This window comes from Ceratotherium simum, chromosome 11 (genome assembly GCF_057802395.1).
Source record: "Ceratotherium simum simum isolate JZ-2026a chromosome 11, ASM5780239v1, whole genome shotgun sequence".
NCBI classification, from domain to species: Eukaryota; Metazoa; Chordata; class Mammalia; order Perissodactyla; family Rhinocerotidae; genus Ceratotherium; species Ceratotherium simum.
The window spans coordinates 22,613,092-22,626,429 of NC_141910.1; the positions used below are offsets into that span (position 1 = coordinate 22,613,092).

A 13,338-nucleotide genomic window follows, 5' to 3' on the forward strand; every position below is an offset into this window, starting at 1 on the left:
CAGTAATTTTACTGCCCCCATTTCACAAACTCAGTTCCACTCCTTTCAAAAAATATCAAAAAGTCCTGATGCAGTATATGAACATCCCTATTGAGCATTCAGTTCAAAATGCTTATACGGTTTTTCCTTCAGCACACTGGACTATTTTTATATCATGCAGTGAACTACTTCAGTGACTCTTGTTGAAATTTTCCACAAAATTAGAACAAACACATTTGATGCATCAATAGAACATTTCTAGAAATGCCTAATTTTAAGTTCTCTGAGAATCTAACTACAAAACTAACGTGAAACTAAATTAACCATAAGAATAGAACTTCTTCACATGATCCCTTAAAATTTCATTTTAAAAATCAACTTTTAAAATACATAAAACAAGATTTGATACCAAAATAAGGTAAGGGAATTACATACTACCAAAAGATACAATTTACTCCATTAAAAACATCATGAGGGGCCGGCCTGGTGGCACAGTGGTTAAGTTCACGCACTCCGCTTCAGCGGCCCAGGGTTCGCAGGTTCAAAACCTGGGCACAGACCTACACACCGCTTATCAAGCCATGCTGTGGTGGCGTCCCACATACAAAATAGAGGAAGATGGACATAGAGGTTAGCTCAGGGCTAATCTTCCTCAGCAAAAACAGGAGGATTGGCAACAGATGTTAGCTTAGGGCCAATCTTCCTCACCAAAAAAAAAAAAAAAATCATGACAGGAAAAAAATTTTTAAGAAAAACTGTCATAAAGAAATATATCTCAAATATCATAAACAGTCATCATAGGACACACACACGCACACACAAATGCTGGCAAATTAATTCCACTTTGGAGGAATTAAGTTTGTTTCCTTAGCCATATTCCTTACTTGAAATGATTATTAGAAAGGAAATAAAGTTATAAAACCATATGAATTCATTTTGCTCCAGAAGCAAAAATACGTAGTTCCTTTCCCCAAAAGCCAAAGTACTGTCAAAACTTAGTTCATTTCAGCACAGCACTTCTGCTAGCACACTCCCTGGTTTACTCCTACCTCTCAGGTCACCGCAACCTTCTGTGCTAGTTCATCTTTCTCTAACACTCTTAAATGTTCAGGTTATATTTTCAGTCTTCTGTATCTGTTTTTTCTAGGTAGTTCTCTTCATCACTTAGTGCTTAAATTATCAGATAAAAATAATAATAACAATGGGTAACATTTAGTGAGTGCTTACTATATGTCAGGCACTGTTCTAACTACTTTACAGGTATTATCTCATTTAATTGTCAAAACAACTCTATGCTGGAAGCCCTGTTATGATCATCACCATTTACAGGCAAGGTACTAAGAGGTTAAGTAATTTTTCCAAGATCATATAGCCAGAAAATACACAGTAGTTCTCCCTTATTCATGAGGGATACATTCCAAGACCCCCAGTGGATGCCTGAAACCACAGATAGTACCTAACTCAATATATATTACGTTTTTTCCTAACTAATGGGCTAACAGGCAGGTAGCTAAACAGCGTGAATAAGCTAGACAAAGAAATGATTCACATCCAGGGTGGGACAGAGACAGATGGTCCGAGATTTCATCACACTACTCACAACAGCGTGCAATTTAAAACTTACCAACAGTTTATTTCTGGGATTTTCTATTTAATATTTTCAGACCACAGCTGACTGCAGGTAACTGAAACCGTGGAAAGCGAAACCACGGATAAGGGGGAACTACTGTATGTTTTTGTACACATACAGACTTGAATGCTCCTCAAAGCTAGTGTAAAGTTTCTTTCTATAGGGCTGAAAAGCAGGCACAATGGGCTCCCCTCTATTGCTTATGCGGTTAGACTAAAATAAAATTAAACTAATAGTTCGGCAGCTGGGCACAGAGAAGAAAGAAAGGTACTAAACTCTAGATTCCACAACCACTAGCTGCAAGTAACTTTTAGAGCAGAGGTTGGTAAACTTTTTCTTAAAGGGCCAGACAGTAAATATTTTAAACTGTGCAGCCATCCAGTCTATGCAGCAACTACTCAACTCTGCCACTTTAGTGTGACAGCAGCCCTAGACAATATGTAAACAGACAGACATGGTGGTATTCCAACAGAACTTTATTTACAAAAGAGGCAGCTTGGATCAGGACAAAGTTTGCCAACAATCTAGAGGCATAGTGAGTCTGGTGTGGAGGCAATCGTGATATAAGCACTGCAATATCCAATTATGGCATAAAGGGGCTCTACTTTCCTTAAATAACCCACCACAATTAAATTTTGTAGAACTGAACTTCCCAGGGAATAAACATTTAAAATCTGGATAAAATACTACATGTAACAATTCCAGTTTAAAAAAAAAATCAGTCTATACAACACTAACATAAAATTACTAACAAAGTAACATATCAATTTATTATCTACTAAAATTATATCTACCTTTGACAATTCACCACATGGGGAAAAGAAGACTATGCTATTTTGTTTCAAGGAATAAGGTGTTCAAGATTCACATAACTTTTAACAGAAAGTTTTACAAAGCAAAATTTGCAACTTCAAGAGCCACACAGATAATTAGTCCCATACCTTAGCCTCTAAATTCCTTGATCACCCTCTTCACTTCCAAAAATTATTTCCTCCATTCCATCTCAACCACCAACCACCATGGTCCTACCCTAACAGCTACAGTCTCTGAAGAGGAATAGGAAGCACCTGGAGCATTTGAAAGATGACCCATTTAAATACACGAAAAAATTCTACTTAAATTTATTTTTAAAAAAGAAAAGAAATTAATGTATATTCATATTTAATGTATATGGCATATTAATTAAAAATATATTGAGGATGTGTGCTTATTTTTTTATCGATAAGCAAATGTGATACAAAGGAGATCACGACCTATATCTCGTCATTACTGTTAATCACATCCTCTAAAATCAAGCATCTCATTCTGACTCCTATCTCCCATTTTTCCAGCTCATTCACTCTCATATCCCAACTCCAACAACTATTCAACCTCTTTAAGATCTCAAAATCACTATCCTCTTCACCTTTTCATTGACCACCCTACCTTTCATCTTATACTCCATGGTTCATCACTATAACCACTCCCATGCATTCACTCTCAATTTCCTTGCCCTTCTTTCCCTCAGTTATACATTCCTGACAAAACCCATTCCTGGTTAAATCCAACTCTGCCTATTGCATGCCTACACCCAAGTGCTGAACATAGCTGAATTAAATATAAAAACTTGCTGGTTGCATTCACTTTAAATTTATGACCACAAAGTTAAGAAAAGTCCTCAGCACTACTCAGCAATCTTTCTACATTTTCCTATTCAACTCACTTTTCTTTTGACAATTTCACACCTTGTCTCTCCTCAATCCTTCAACACCTCTTTCTGTCACCACCCTCTTGGCTGATGACCTCTAATATCACTTGCCTGAGAAAATAGAAGCCAACAGAAGAGAATGTCCACATCTTTCCTCACCAAATCTACCAACCTACCTGCTTCTCTACCCATGTACTCTGCCTTCCCTCCTTGTAACAATGAATTTTGTCCCTGCTACTACTTAAATTCAACCTTTCTACTTGTGTACTGGATCCTATTCCCTTTCTCTCATTCAAGGACTTTTCTCCTGAAGTTACCACCTCTCTCAGCAGATCATCAGTTTTTCCTTTTTTTACCAACCATTTGCATCAGCACTCAAATGTGCTGCAATATCTTCCACGCAGAAGATATACCTTGACCCCTCGTCCCTCTCCAGCTACTACCGAGTCCTCTGATTTGTAGCCAAATTCTCCAAGAAAAGTATCTATACTGACTGTATCCACTTCCTCTCCTCTAACCTAATCTAATCATGCTTTCACCCCCTCCACTCCACTGACACCATTCCTCAAGGTCACCAGCTCTTTCGACCATGTCAAATCCAATGGTCATCTTGCTTAACCTCTCAACAGTATCTGACACAGCTAAACACTCCTTTCCTGATACATTTTGCACTTGATTCCTTGGAAAGCACACTCTCCTAATTCTCCTCCTACCTCACTACTGCTTGTTTTCAGTCTCCTTTGCTGGTTCTTCCTCCTCTTCCTCACTTCTATACGTTGAAGTGTACCAAGGCTCAGTCCTCAGTCATCTTCATCTACATAAACACTACAGAAAATTTCCTATATCCCCATGGTTAAAAATTCTATCTCTACACTAAGAGACTCCAGCCTCCTCTCTCTCCTGAGCTCGAGACTCTTGTAATCAACTGCTTAATTAAGATCTCCATCTGGATGTCCCAAACTCTAAGAAAAGCAAAGCCAATTCCTGATTTCTCCTTCATGCCAAACCTTTTCCTCCCCAAGCGTTCCCCATTAATATTACATTCACCTGGTTGCTCAGACCAAAAACCTACAGTCACTATTGATCTATCTCTCACTCTACATCATATCTAATCCATCATTAAGTTCTGTCAACTATACCTTCAAAAAATTTATTTCCAGTTACACGGGTATATACATTTGTCAAAACTTATTGAACTGTACACTTAAAATGGAGCATTTTATTGTATAAAGTGTAAGTTATACCTCAAAAAAGTGTGGTGGTAGTGTGTGTGTGCTACCTACATACATCTGACCATTTCTGACCACCTCCACCACTACCTCTTTGCTACTTGGACTATGACAATAGCCTCCTAACTGGTATCCCTGCTTCCATTTTTACTCATGACAGTTCATATTCCACAAAATATCCAGAATAATCTTTTTAAAAGTAAATCATATTATATTACTTCTGTGGAGGAAGCCTCTCCAATGGCTTCCTGTCACACTTAAAATCCGAAAGCCCTTACCATGACCTCAAGGCCATACATGATCTAATCCTAACCTACCTCTCAGACTTCACCTCTTATCATTTTACCCCTTGTTCTACTGTGTTCCAGACATAGTGGCCTTCCAGATACTCCTAAAACGCCCAAGCTTGTTTCCAATTAACTATTTTTTCTTTTTTTTAAAACATATTTCAAAAGTACATTCTTTACGTCAAGACTGATGTACCTTCATTTCACTCCATTAGATGGTCAACAGAGAAATGCTTGCTTAAGCCACTCAAAGAAGTGGATCTGAATGAGTACTTTTTAATGTAATGTGGCCTTCATAAACTCAAGTTAATACTTAAAGTGCATGTAGCATTCTAATGTCCAACTGGAAAACTAAAGTGGGATCAGTTACAGAGAGCCTGGAACATCAGATTAAGGAGTTTATATTTTATCTCACAGGCTAGCGTCACAAACTTAAGCACTGGAAAGAGCTACTTCTTTCACTTTTCAAATCCTGAGGTCACAAGGTTTGCAGAGAGGTGTGGAATAACGGAGAAAATGAGGAGTTACCTTCAGGGATATATATATACACCTTTTTGTACCTCCAGAACTTTGAACCATGTGATTATATTACCTATTTTAAAAATAAATAATTAAAACTATATTTAAAAACAAGAAAAAGAAATTCTTATATGACATAGAAAAATCAGAAACAAATACATTTATGTCTTTTTGGGAAAAGTTTATATTACTTTAAATACTTTTTGAATGCCATAACTAAGAATTAGATAGGACATAAAAACATAGATAAAATATGTTCATATATGTAGATCACGCAGACACACAGAAAATATAATATATGCTAATACATAATGGTTCACACCATATATTAGGGAGCTCCTACCAGAACTGAGTTCTGCAACCTAAATTATCATAACTACACAACTTGCCAACTTTCAAGTAGCTTCCTTAAACACCTGTACAGCCAGTGAGAGCGCATATAGTGAAGACTTCTCTCAGAAATCTAAAAGCCTGCAGGTGACAAAAGAATAGGATAAGAAACAAAGAGAGAAAAGACAGCACAGTCTTTCTCCCAAACTCATCTCCAGTGGCCAGTGTTACCACTTGCCAACAGCTATATTGATTAGGTGAGATTAATAATTAATTGACTTAGGGACAACAATAAGAGTAGGGGATATAAACCCCTAACATTTCCAAATTTGCTAGAGCATCTACCTGGCAATCAAGAAGTGATGAGGAACAGAACCTCACAGTATAGTGTCCTTCTCTCAGATGAATAAAAGTCATTCTGGTTTCTCTTCCTGACCTAACTTCTAGAACCACTACACCACAAAAGAATCAGGAAGTGGACCCTGCTGAACTAAGGAAACTCATGCCCAACCAGCCAGGGCAAAGGCAAAATACTGTAAGACGGCAACAAAATGAAAAAGTTTGAGAATGCAGAAACCCCAAACTCTCTAACCTATAGAATCCATTCTTCGATCAAGGGTAAAGTACTGTGAGTTTGCTCACGGCCTAGACCTAAAAAAAGATGGCCTCCTTAAACCCCTACCTTCATCCTGTTATCCGTCATGTCCAGGCTCATAACCTATGGCCAGGATAAGAGAACATGGGAAACCTTTCTCCTCTCCTTAATGACAGAAATAATGCATTCTCCCTTGGAAAACATATCGTGATCCCCATTACCCTTCTCCATCAACATACCATGCCTTTCCTGAATCCCTTGAATTTCATCTTCATTCCCCTGGGTTTCAAATTCCTACAGAAATCAGTGAGTTTTGAATATACTTTATCTTGGAGTCAAGAATGAGCACTTAGTAAGGTTGAAAACATTATTTTAAAAACCTGCTTTTTAAACTTTAATATACACACTGTGGATCTTATTAAAATGTGGATTCTGATTCAGTAAGTCTAGGGTAGGGCCTGAGAGTCAGCAGTTATAACAAGTTCCCAGGCATTACAAATGCTCCTGCTTCTCAGAAAACACTTGAAGTAGCAAGGTTCTAAAAGGTAATTGCACCACACACACAGCTTACCTCCAAAGGCACAATCCCAATGGAATGCCAACTGTTCTTTCTTTCTACAGTTTCCTCCTTCTTCGCTAATGTATACCAGATCTGTTTTCTTATTCCCTCAACACCTACAATTTATCTTCAATGCTATTACTGATGCCTCTTTACTTTTATTCAATTGGTATCTCTAAATTTCCTTTCTCTCCTTTTATTCTTCCACATCCCCAAAGTAATACCTAAAATGTAAAAGTAGCTAATAAAAAAAGCTTTTACTATGTGCCCATGTCTATTCTTATCCTTATGTCCTTTAAACAGATTCTGATTCAGCACACACACATTCAATAATTTAAGACTTCTTGCAACGATCAAAATGAGGAATGAAAAAAAAAAGGAAAGAAAAGAAAACTGTAGGATATAAGGGCCTAATCTGTATCTATCAGAAAGATCCTATGCAAAGTACGCCAAAAAGAATACTAACTAAAAGTCATTACAACAAATTTTATATAATGAAAAAAGATTTTAAAGCTCCACTTAAGCATCCACTTATAAATAAAATTCCAGTGTATCAAACAAATATGTTATTCTTTGGGCACTGTCACTTTGTTAGCTTTAAACTATATTTTTAAATGAGAGCAAAAAAAATGCAAAATATTTAGAACCATATGTCTGAAAATTTTAGAACATCCAAATGCTTCTAGTGTTAAGGCCAGATCCTATCATAAAGATCTAATTTAATAGGTGTACCATAATGGCCATCCCTAAAAATAATCAAGCTATCTATTCAACTATAATCAAATTAAATTTTCATTCTTGCTTTCACATTGAGACACATTAACAATAACTTACATACTTATTAAGGAAACAAAAATCCAGGGATACGGCAAACTGTGGGGAAGAAACTGATTTTGTGACTAAAGAATCACCTGATATGTGCTATTTCCCTTAAGAAAAGAGATTCAGGGCCGGCCCCGTGGCTTAGCGGTTAAGCGTGCACGCTCCGCTACTGGCGGCCTGGGTTCAAATCCCGGGCGCACACCGACGCACCGCTTCTCCGGCCATGCTGAGGCCGCGTCCCACACACAGCAACTAGAAGGATGTTCAACTATGACATACAACTATCTACTGGGGCTTTGGGGAAGAAAAAAAGGAGGAGGATTGGCAATAGAAGTTAGCTCATAGTCGGTCTTCCTCAGCAAAAAGAGGAGGATTAGCATGGATGTTAGCTCAGGGCTGATCTTCCTCACAAAAAAAAAAAAAAAAAAAGAAAAGAGATTCAAATTTAACCATCTTTTAAGTTGATGCTCCCAATGTACTGCCAAGTTAAGAAACACTTGTAATCAGGATCTTCCTCATGTATTCCCTAGCTTGGTTAGTAGTATACCCAGTCTTCCAAGCCAGAAACTTGGGTGTCAACCTAGACCTTTCCCTCTCCCTCATCCCCATCCTTTCCAGACCTGAAATTGAAATGACCACCAAGTCCTATCCATTTTTTGTCCTAAATGTTCCTCCACTCTATTCTTTCCCTTTCCTAAGGCCACTGCCTTAGTCTATCGCCCTCACCTTGTCTACTGCAGCAGCTACCCTAACATCGCTGCCTCTAGTCACCCTTTCCACTATAATCCTTACTCCACACTGTCATCCAAGCAATTTTTCAAAATGTGCAAACCTAATGTCTCTTCCACTCAAAACCTTTCACTATGTCCCCATCACCCACAGAAAAAAGTCCAAGCCATTTATAACAGCACATAACTCTCCATGATTTAAATCCTGCCTGCTACTCAAACATCATATCACACTGCATTCTCCCCATCTTGTACTTTAAGTCCCATCAATATCAAACTACACTGCTTGAATTTCCAACACATCCTATGCAATTTAATGCCTCCATGCTTTTGCATAGGCTGTTGCTTCAGTCCAGAATGTCCTTCACTTCTTCCCCCTTGGCTCTCTGGCCAACTACTATGAATCTTTCAAAACCCAGCTCAGATCCCAGGAAGCCATCCCAAGACCCTAGTCCCTACTTTTAAAGAGTTGATTATTTTCTTCTCTGCCAACTTTGTAGGAAATAATGGCATTTACTGGGTATTTACTATATGCCTGGCACAGTTCCAAGCATTTTACATGTATTAACTCATTTACTCTTCACAATAACCCTTCCTATGAACTGGTACCATTATTACCTTTGTGGATATGCAAACTAAATCGCAGAGAAGTTAAATAACCTGTCCCCAAGGATACCCAACTATTAAGTGATGGAGACAGATTAAAAGATTAAAATATCTATATTGTACATATTCATATTACTGCACCTATCACAGTGAATTTATTTATATGACTGTCATTACCCTGGACTGTGAGCTGCTTGACAGTGGGGATTATGTCATCTTGAACTCTGAAGTCACAGTGCCTAGTATGAAATAAGTACACAGTGCACGCACTTCTTGAGCTGCATATAAAATAACATTCCTAACAAGTTCAAGAGAAAAGTATTCAGAAACTGGTTTCCAAATAAGTATTCAAATATACTTTAAGAGTTCTAGAATAGCACAAGCTATTTTTTTCATCTAATAAAAAGGATGTTAAAAAGAGAGGTTAATACAGACATGAGATTATAGTCCTTGTGGACAATGAAATGAACTTATTTTTTTTGTAGTAATACTGCTTAATCATACAATAAATCAAAACCCAAAGGACGATTTGCTTAAGATAACTTTTTTTCTCTCACTAAATGAGAATTCTTCTTGCTTATCATTCAGGGCAGTGAAAAGAAAACCCTAAATTTACTTTGCTCAAGTAGAAAGAAGCAAATCATAGACCAGCACTACTAATTGCTTCCTTAAGTCTGGCCAAGAAATGTATCCCATTAGGCAATTAAAATAAAACACAGTTGCCTGACTAAGCATATAATAAAAGAATTTCTAAGGTTGTGTGGCCTGGCATTCTATTACTCAAATAATGAAAAACTCTTTATCTAAAGTAAAGAAAAATGAAAAATCAAGAACAAAATAAAATAGATTACCACCATCCCACAAGAATATAGATTTCTATATTAAAACTCTATTAAAACATATGCATATACGTTTACAATATTTCAATAGCCATTCTTTGTGTCTCCTTACAATTATAACAAAGTTACTCTAACACTAATGATGAAAGACCTCAAGACCAAATCTACTGTACTTAGTGTGCTCTCAGTTACAGTCCTCTGAGCCATACTGAAGTGCAGTAATTAAAACACACAGGGATGGTACCAGCAACAACAGTGCACACCACAGTACTTGTTACAGTAATCTGCACCCCGCCCAGCTTCTACACACTTGTGCACTGCAGAAACGTAAACCTGCTGTCAGAAGGAGCAGAGTTTACGACAGTGTGTTTAGGCCACAGCACAGAAAACTCTACCCCCAGGCATGTCTCACCATTTCTTGGTACACTCAACCATCAGCTCCTGGTAGGAGGCCACAAACTGGAACTTGGATGCATGTTTTCCCACACGCTGCAGTCTCTTCCAAACTGAAGCCATGATGATCAGTTCTGGGTTGGCAACACAGCAGCTTTAACAAGGCAGAGGGTCCAAAGCAAAGGAGCTTTGCAGGTATGTCTGTACTTTAAAAAACTCAACTACTACTTGAATTGATGTTTGGGGTCCATAAGTCTTCTCTCTGTTTCCCAGGGTAAATCCCACCTTAGATGAATGGCCCAGTCAAGAACAGAATGATATACATGACAGGATGAGTGAGAGGAGGTTCCCTCACGCAGACATCACCATTCCACGTCAGGGGCTATATGATGTGTATTCTGAAGGACTGAAAAGCAAAACAAAGAGAAAAAATATGAGAGAAGCATGAGAAGTGGCTAACCACCCATGTTAGATAACACTGCAACAGACAACCCCAGTTCTCCGCATGTTTTTCAAACAATGAAACAAAACACCAACTGCAAAACCAGTAACATCAAGGATGCAAAACACCAAGGAAGAAATTACAATTCACACGAAGACGTGAAGCAACACATCAGGTAATCAGCATCAACAACAATCGACAGACGCAAGTCGGGGCCCTACCTCCCTGCCTAGCATCACAGAGGGCGAGCAGAGCGGGAAAGTCTAGGGATGCTGTTTAATGTCCACCGCCAGTCAGAGGGAGGAGAGGAGAATTTTAAAATAAACTTTGTTTTTCAGCCGATAATTAATAGCCTCGAGTCCTAGAATATGTGCTTGGAACAAATAAGGGAGCGGGGAGGAATGCTGTTGTTCAGTCGGAGGGGGAATGGATGGGGAAAGAGGAGTGGAGGGAAATCTCAAGGCAGAGGGAGGGCAGTGTCCCGGCTCCAGGCCACTTGGGCTCTCCTTCACCTTCGCTGCCAACCAGAGGGAAATGGAAAGTCGTGCCTGGGCGTGAAGCAATGACCAACGGGGCAAGTGCACGGTAAGGGGTGCGGGGTGCGGTGCCTCCCTCCCTCACCCTCAGGGAACAGTCCGCCGGAGCCTCCTCTCTTCACGCACAGAGCCCAGACCCCTGTCCCCCCCGCCCCCCCCAGTGGAGGCAGGCGGTGGCTCGCCCGCGGTCCCTGTCACCCAGGCAATGCCAAAAGACCCCAGCCCGGTCCCTGAGCCCCGGCCCCGCCGCACGTCCACTCCCGCCCCCTCCTCACACCTCTAATCCCGCTGTCGGGCTGAGTCTAGCCCCGTTCCCTCCTCAGCGCCGCTCCTCCGTCGCCGCCGCAGCAGCAGCCGCCGCCGCCGCCACCGAGTCCTCCATCCCCGCCGGAGCCACATGGAACAGCCGAGCCAGCCGCGGCGCTCGCGGGAGCCGAGGGCTGCAGCCCCTCAGGCGGATGGCGCGCCTCACGCCCGCCCCCTCCCGGACGGAGTCGCCCCGCTACCGTCCCCCACCCTACAAAACCCTGCCAGAGCCGCCGCTCAGCGCCCAGCACCCCCTCCCCCGCCTTCCTCCTCCGCCACCATCATTACCTCCCCCGCCGCACCTCTCACACTAACCCTACCCACGGCGGCTGAACCTCCGTCCGCCCCGCCGCCATTGGCCGAGCCCCGCGCGTGCCCCGCCCACTTCGGCGGTCGGGCCTTTGAGGAGCGGGGGCGGATCATTGGCCGATCCAAGTGCCCATCAACAGGGGCTCCACCCACTAGCTCTGGAGGTGTTTTTTTTTGCCCGCAGCCGGAACGCAAAGTGTACAGTCTACCATTCTTTTTTAAAAAAAAATTGGAACCCAGTAAGGACGATCCCGCCCATCCCTCTGATTGGCTTGGAGAGGGAAGCGATAGGCGGGAGGAGTAAGGAGTGTTTATGGTGAACTGGAAGGTGGTTGCTGAAGGTAGATGTCCGTCAAAGGCGCGCCAGTGCGGGGCGGGGTTTTTGGCTCCAGTCTGTGATAGCACAGCTGGGGCTGGCTGGGCTACGGGTCTGCGAGGTACTTTGGTTTTCTTTCCTGTTCTCTCCTATCCCCACGCTGGGAGCTGGGTGCGTCCTCTCCTCCGCTACTAGAAACTTGGGTGTTTGCGCACACAGTCTTGTTTTCACCCAGCTCCTCCTGGGGTTTTTCCTCTGACAAACTGTGAAGTAATGACCCTACCTGCAACACCCCATTCCCCCAACTCCCACCCGCGCCCAACATTTCAGTCAACTGGTGCTCAACGGGATTCAGTAAGCTGAGCTAGACACAAATTGTTTACGATGCAGTTTCTTCTTATTCTGATTCTTCAACATTTCATTGAATCTTGGTTTCTCCTCTTCCTTGTCAGTCTCATTTTCCCGTGGTAGGAACCGTAGCTAGATTTGGGAGTGGCTGACATATAACAAGGGTGGTTATGGGCAAAGGAGAGGATGAAATAACCTAAGGAGAGAGTGAGGGCTCTTTTAACCTTGTTAAAAGAGCCAAGGACCCTTTTGAGAATATGATGAAAGCTATGGACACTTTCCCAAGGAGAAAAAAAATGTCGTATCGCAAAACACAAAAATTTTTTTTCAATTTAGGCGGTTCACAGACCTATAGTGTAGAGGAAAAGGACAAAGAATGAAAATTTGGGGGAATCTCAATATTTAACGAATAGGCAGAGTAAAGTAGGAAAGAGACTGAGGAGGAATGGTCAGAGAAGTAGGAGCACCCTACAAGCAATTGGCAAATAGTTTTCTAAAGAGAGAAGCTAACATAAGAAAAGAAAACAAGAAGGATGGGTCTTGGAAACAATTAAGGGTCGTTCTTCATCTTACTAAGGATGGAGAGCAGGGTGCATGGACAAAGTAGCTTGAAAGGTGTTAGGGTCTAGGGAAGCATTCTTTGAGGGACAGAACAGGAGGGCAGTGATGGGAGAGAATGGAGCACATCTGTAGACAGGGGGCTGGGGGGCAAGGGAAAGACAGATATTGAAGAACCAGCAGAGATGGGAAGACATATGGAAGGCTTGAGTTCAGTATCTAATTCTATTGCCATTTTCAATAAAGAAAGTGATCTAATAATACCACAAGAACACAATGTGCATTTTACAGAAAAGGTCATAGATATCACTTATTTTGCT

At 41.0% G+C, this 13,338-nt stretch overlaps 1 protein-coding gene across 5 annotated transcripts in view; it reads right to left on the reverse strand.

Annotated features, from left to right (window-relative positions):
• EHBP1 (EH domain binding protein 1) overlaps window positions 1-11,627 on the reverse strand; it is a 345,468-nt gene extending 333,841 nt beyond the window's left edge. For 2 of the 5 annotated variants that reach the window (XM_087436679.1, XM_014791477.2), the window contains exons 1-2: window positions 11,459-11,624; window positions 10,223-10,609 (exon numbers count right to left, since the gene is read on the reverse strand). In XM_087436679.1, the coding sequence (XP_087292805.1) occupies window positions 10,223-10,326 (104 nt within the window). In that variant the 5' untranslated portion in view covers window positions 10,327-10,609; window positions 11,459-11,624. Of the gene's footprint in view, window positions 1-10,222; window positions 10,610-11,458 lie in introns of all 5 variants that reach the window. The other 3 variants (XM_087436678.1, XM_004435637.2, XM_087436680.1) reach the window with 3 other exon arrangements.
• Window positions 11,628-13,338: the final 1,711 nt, after the last annotated feature.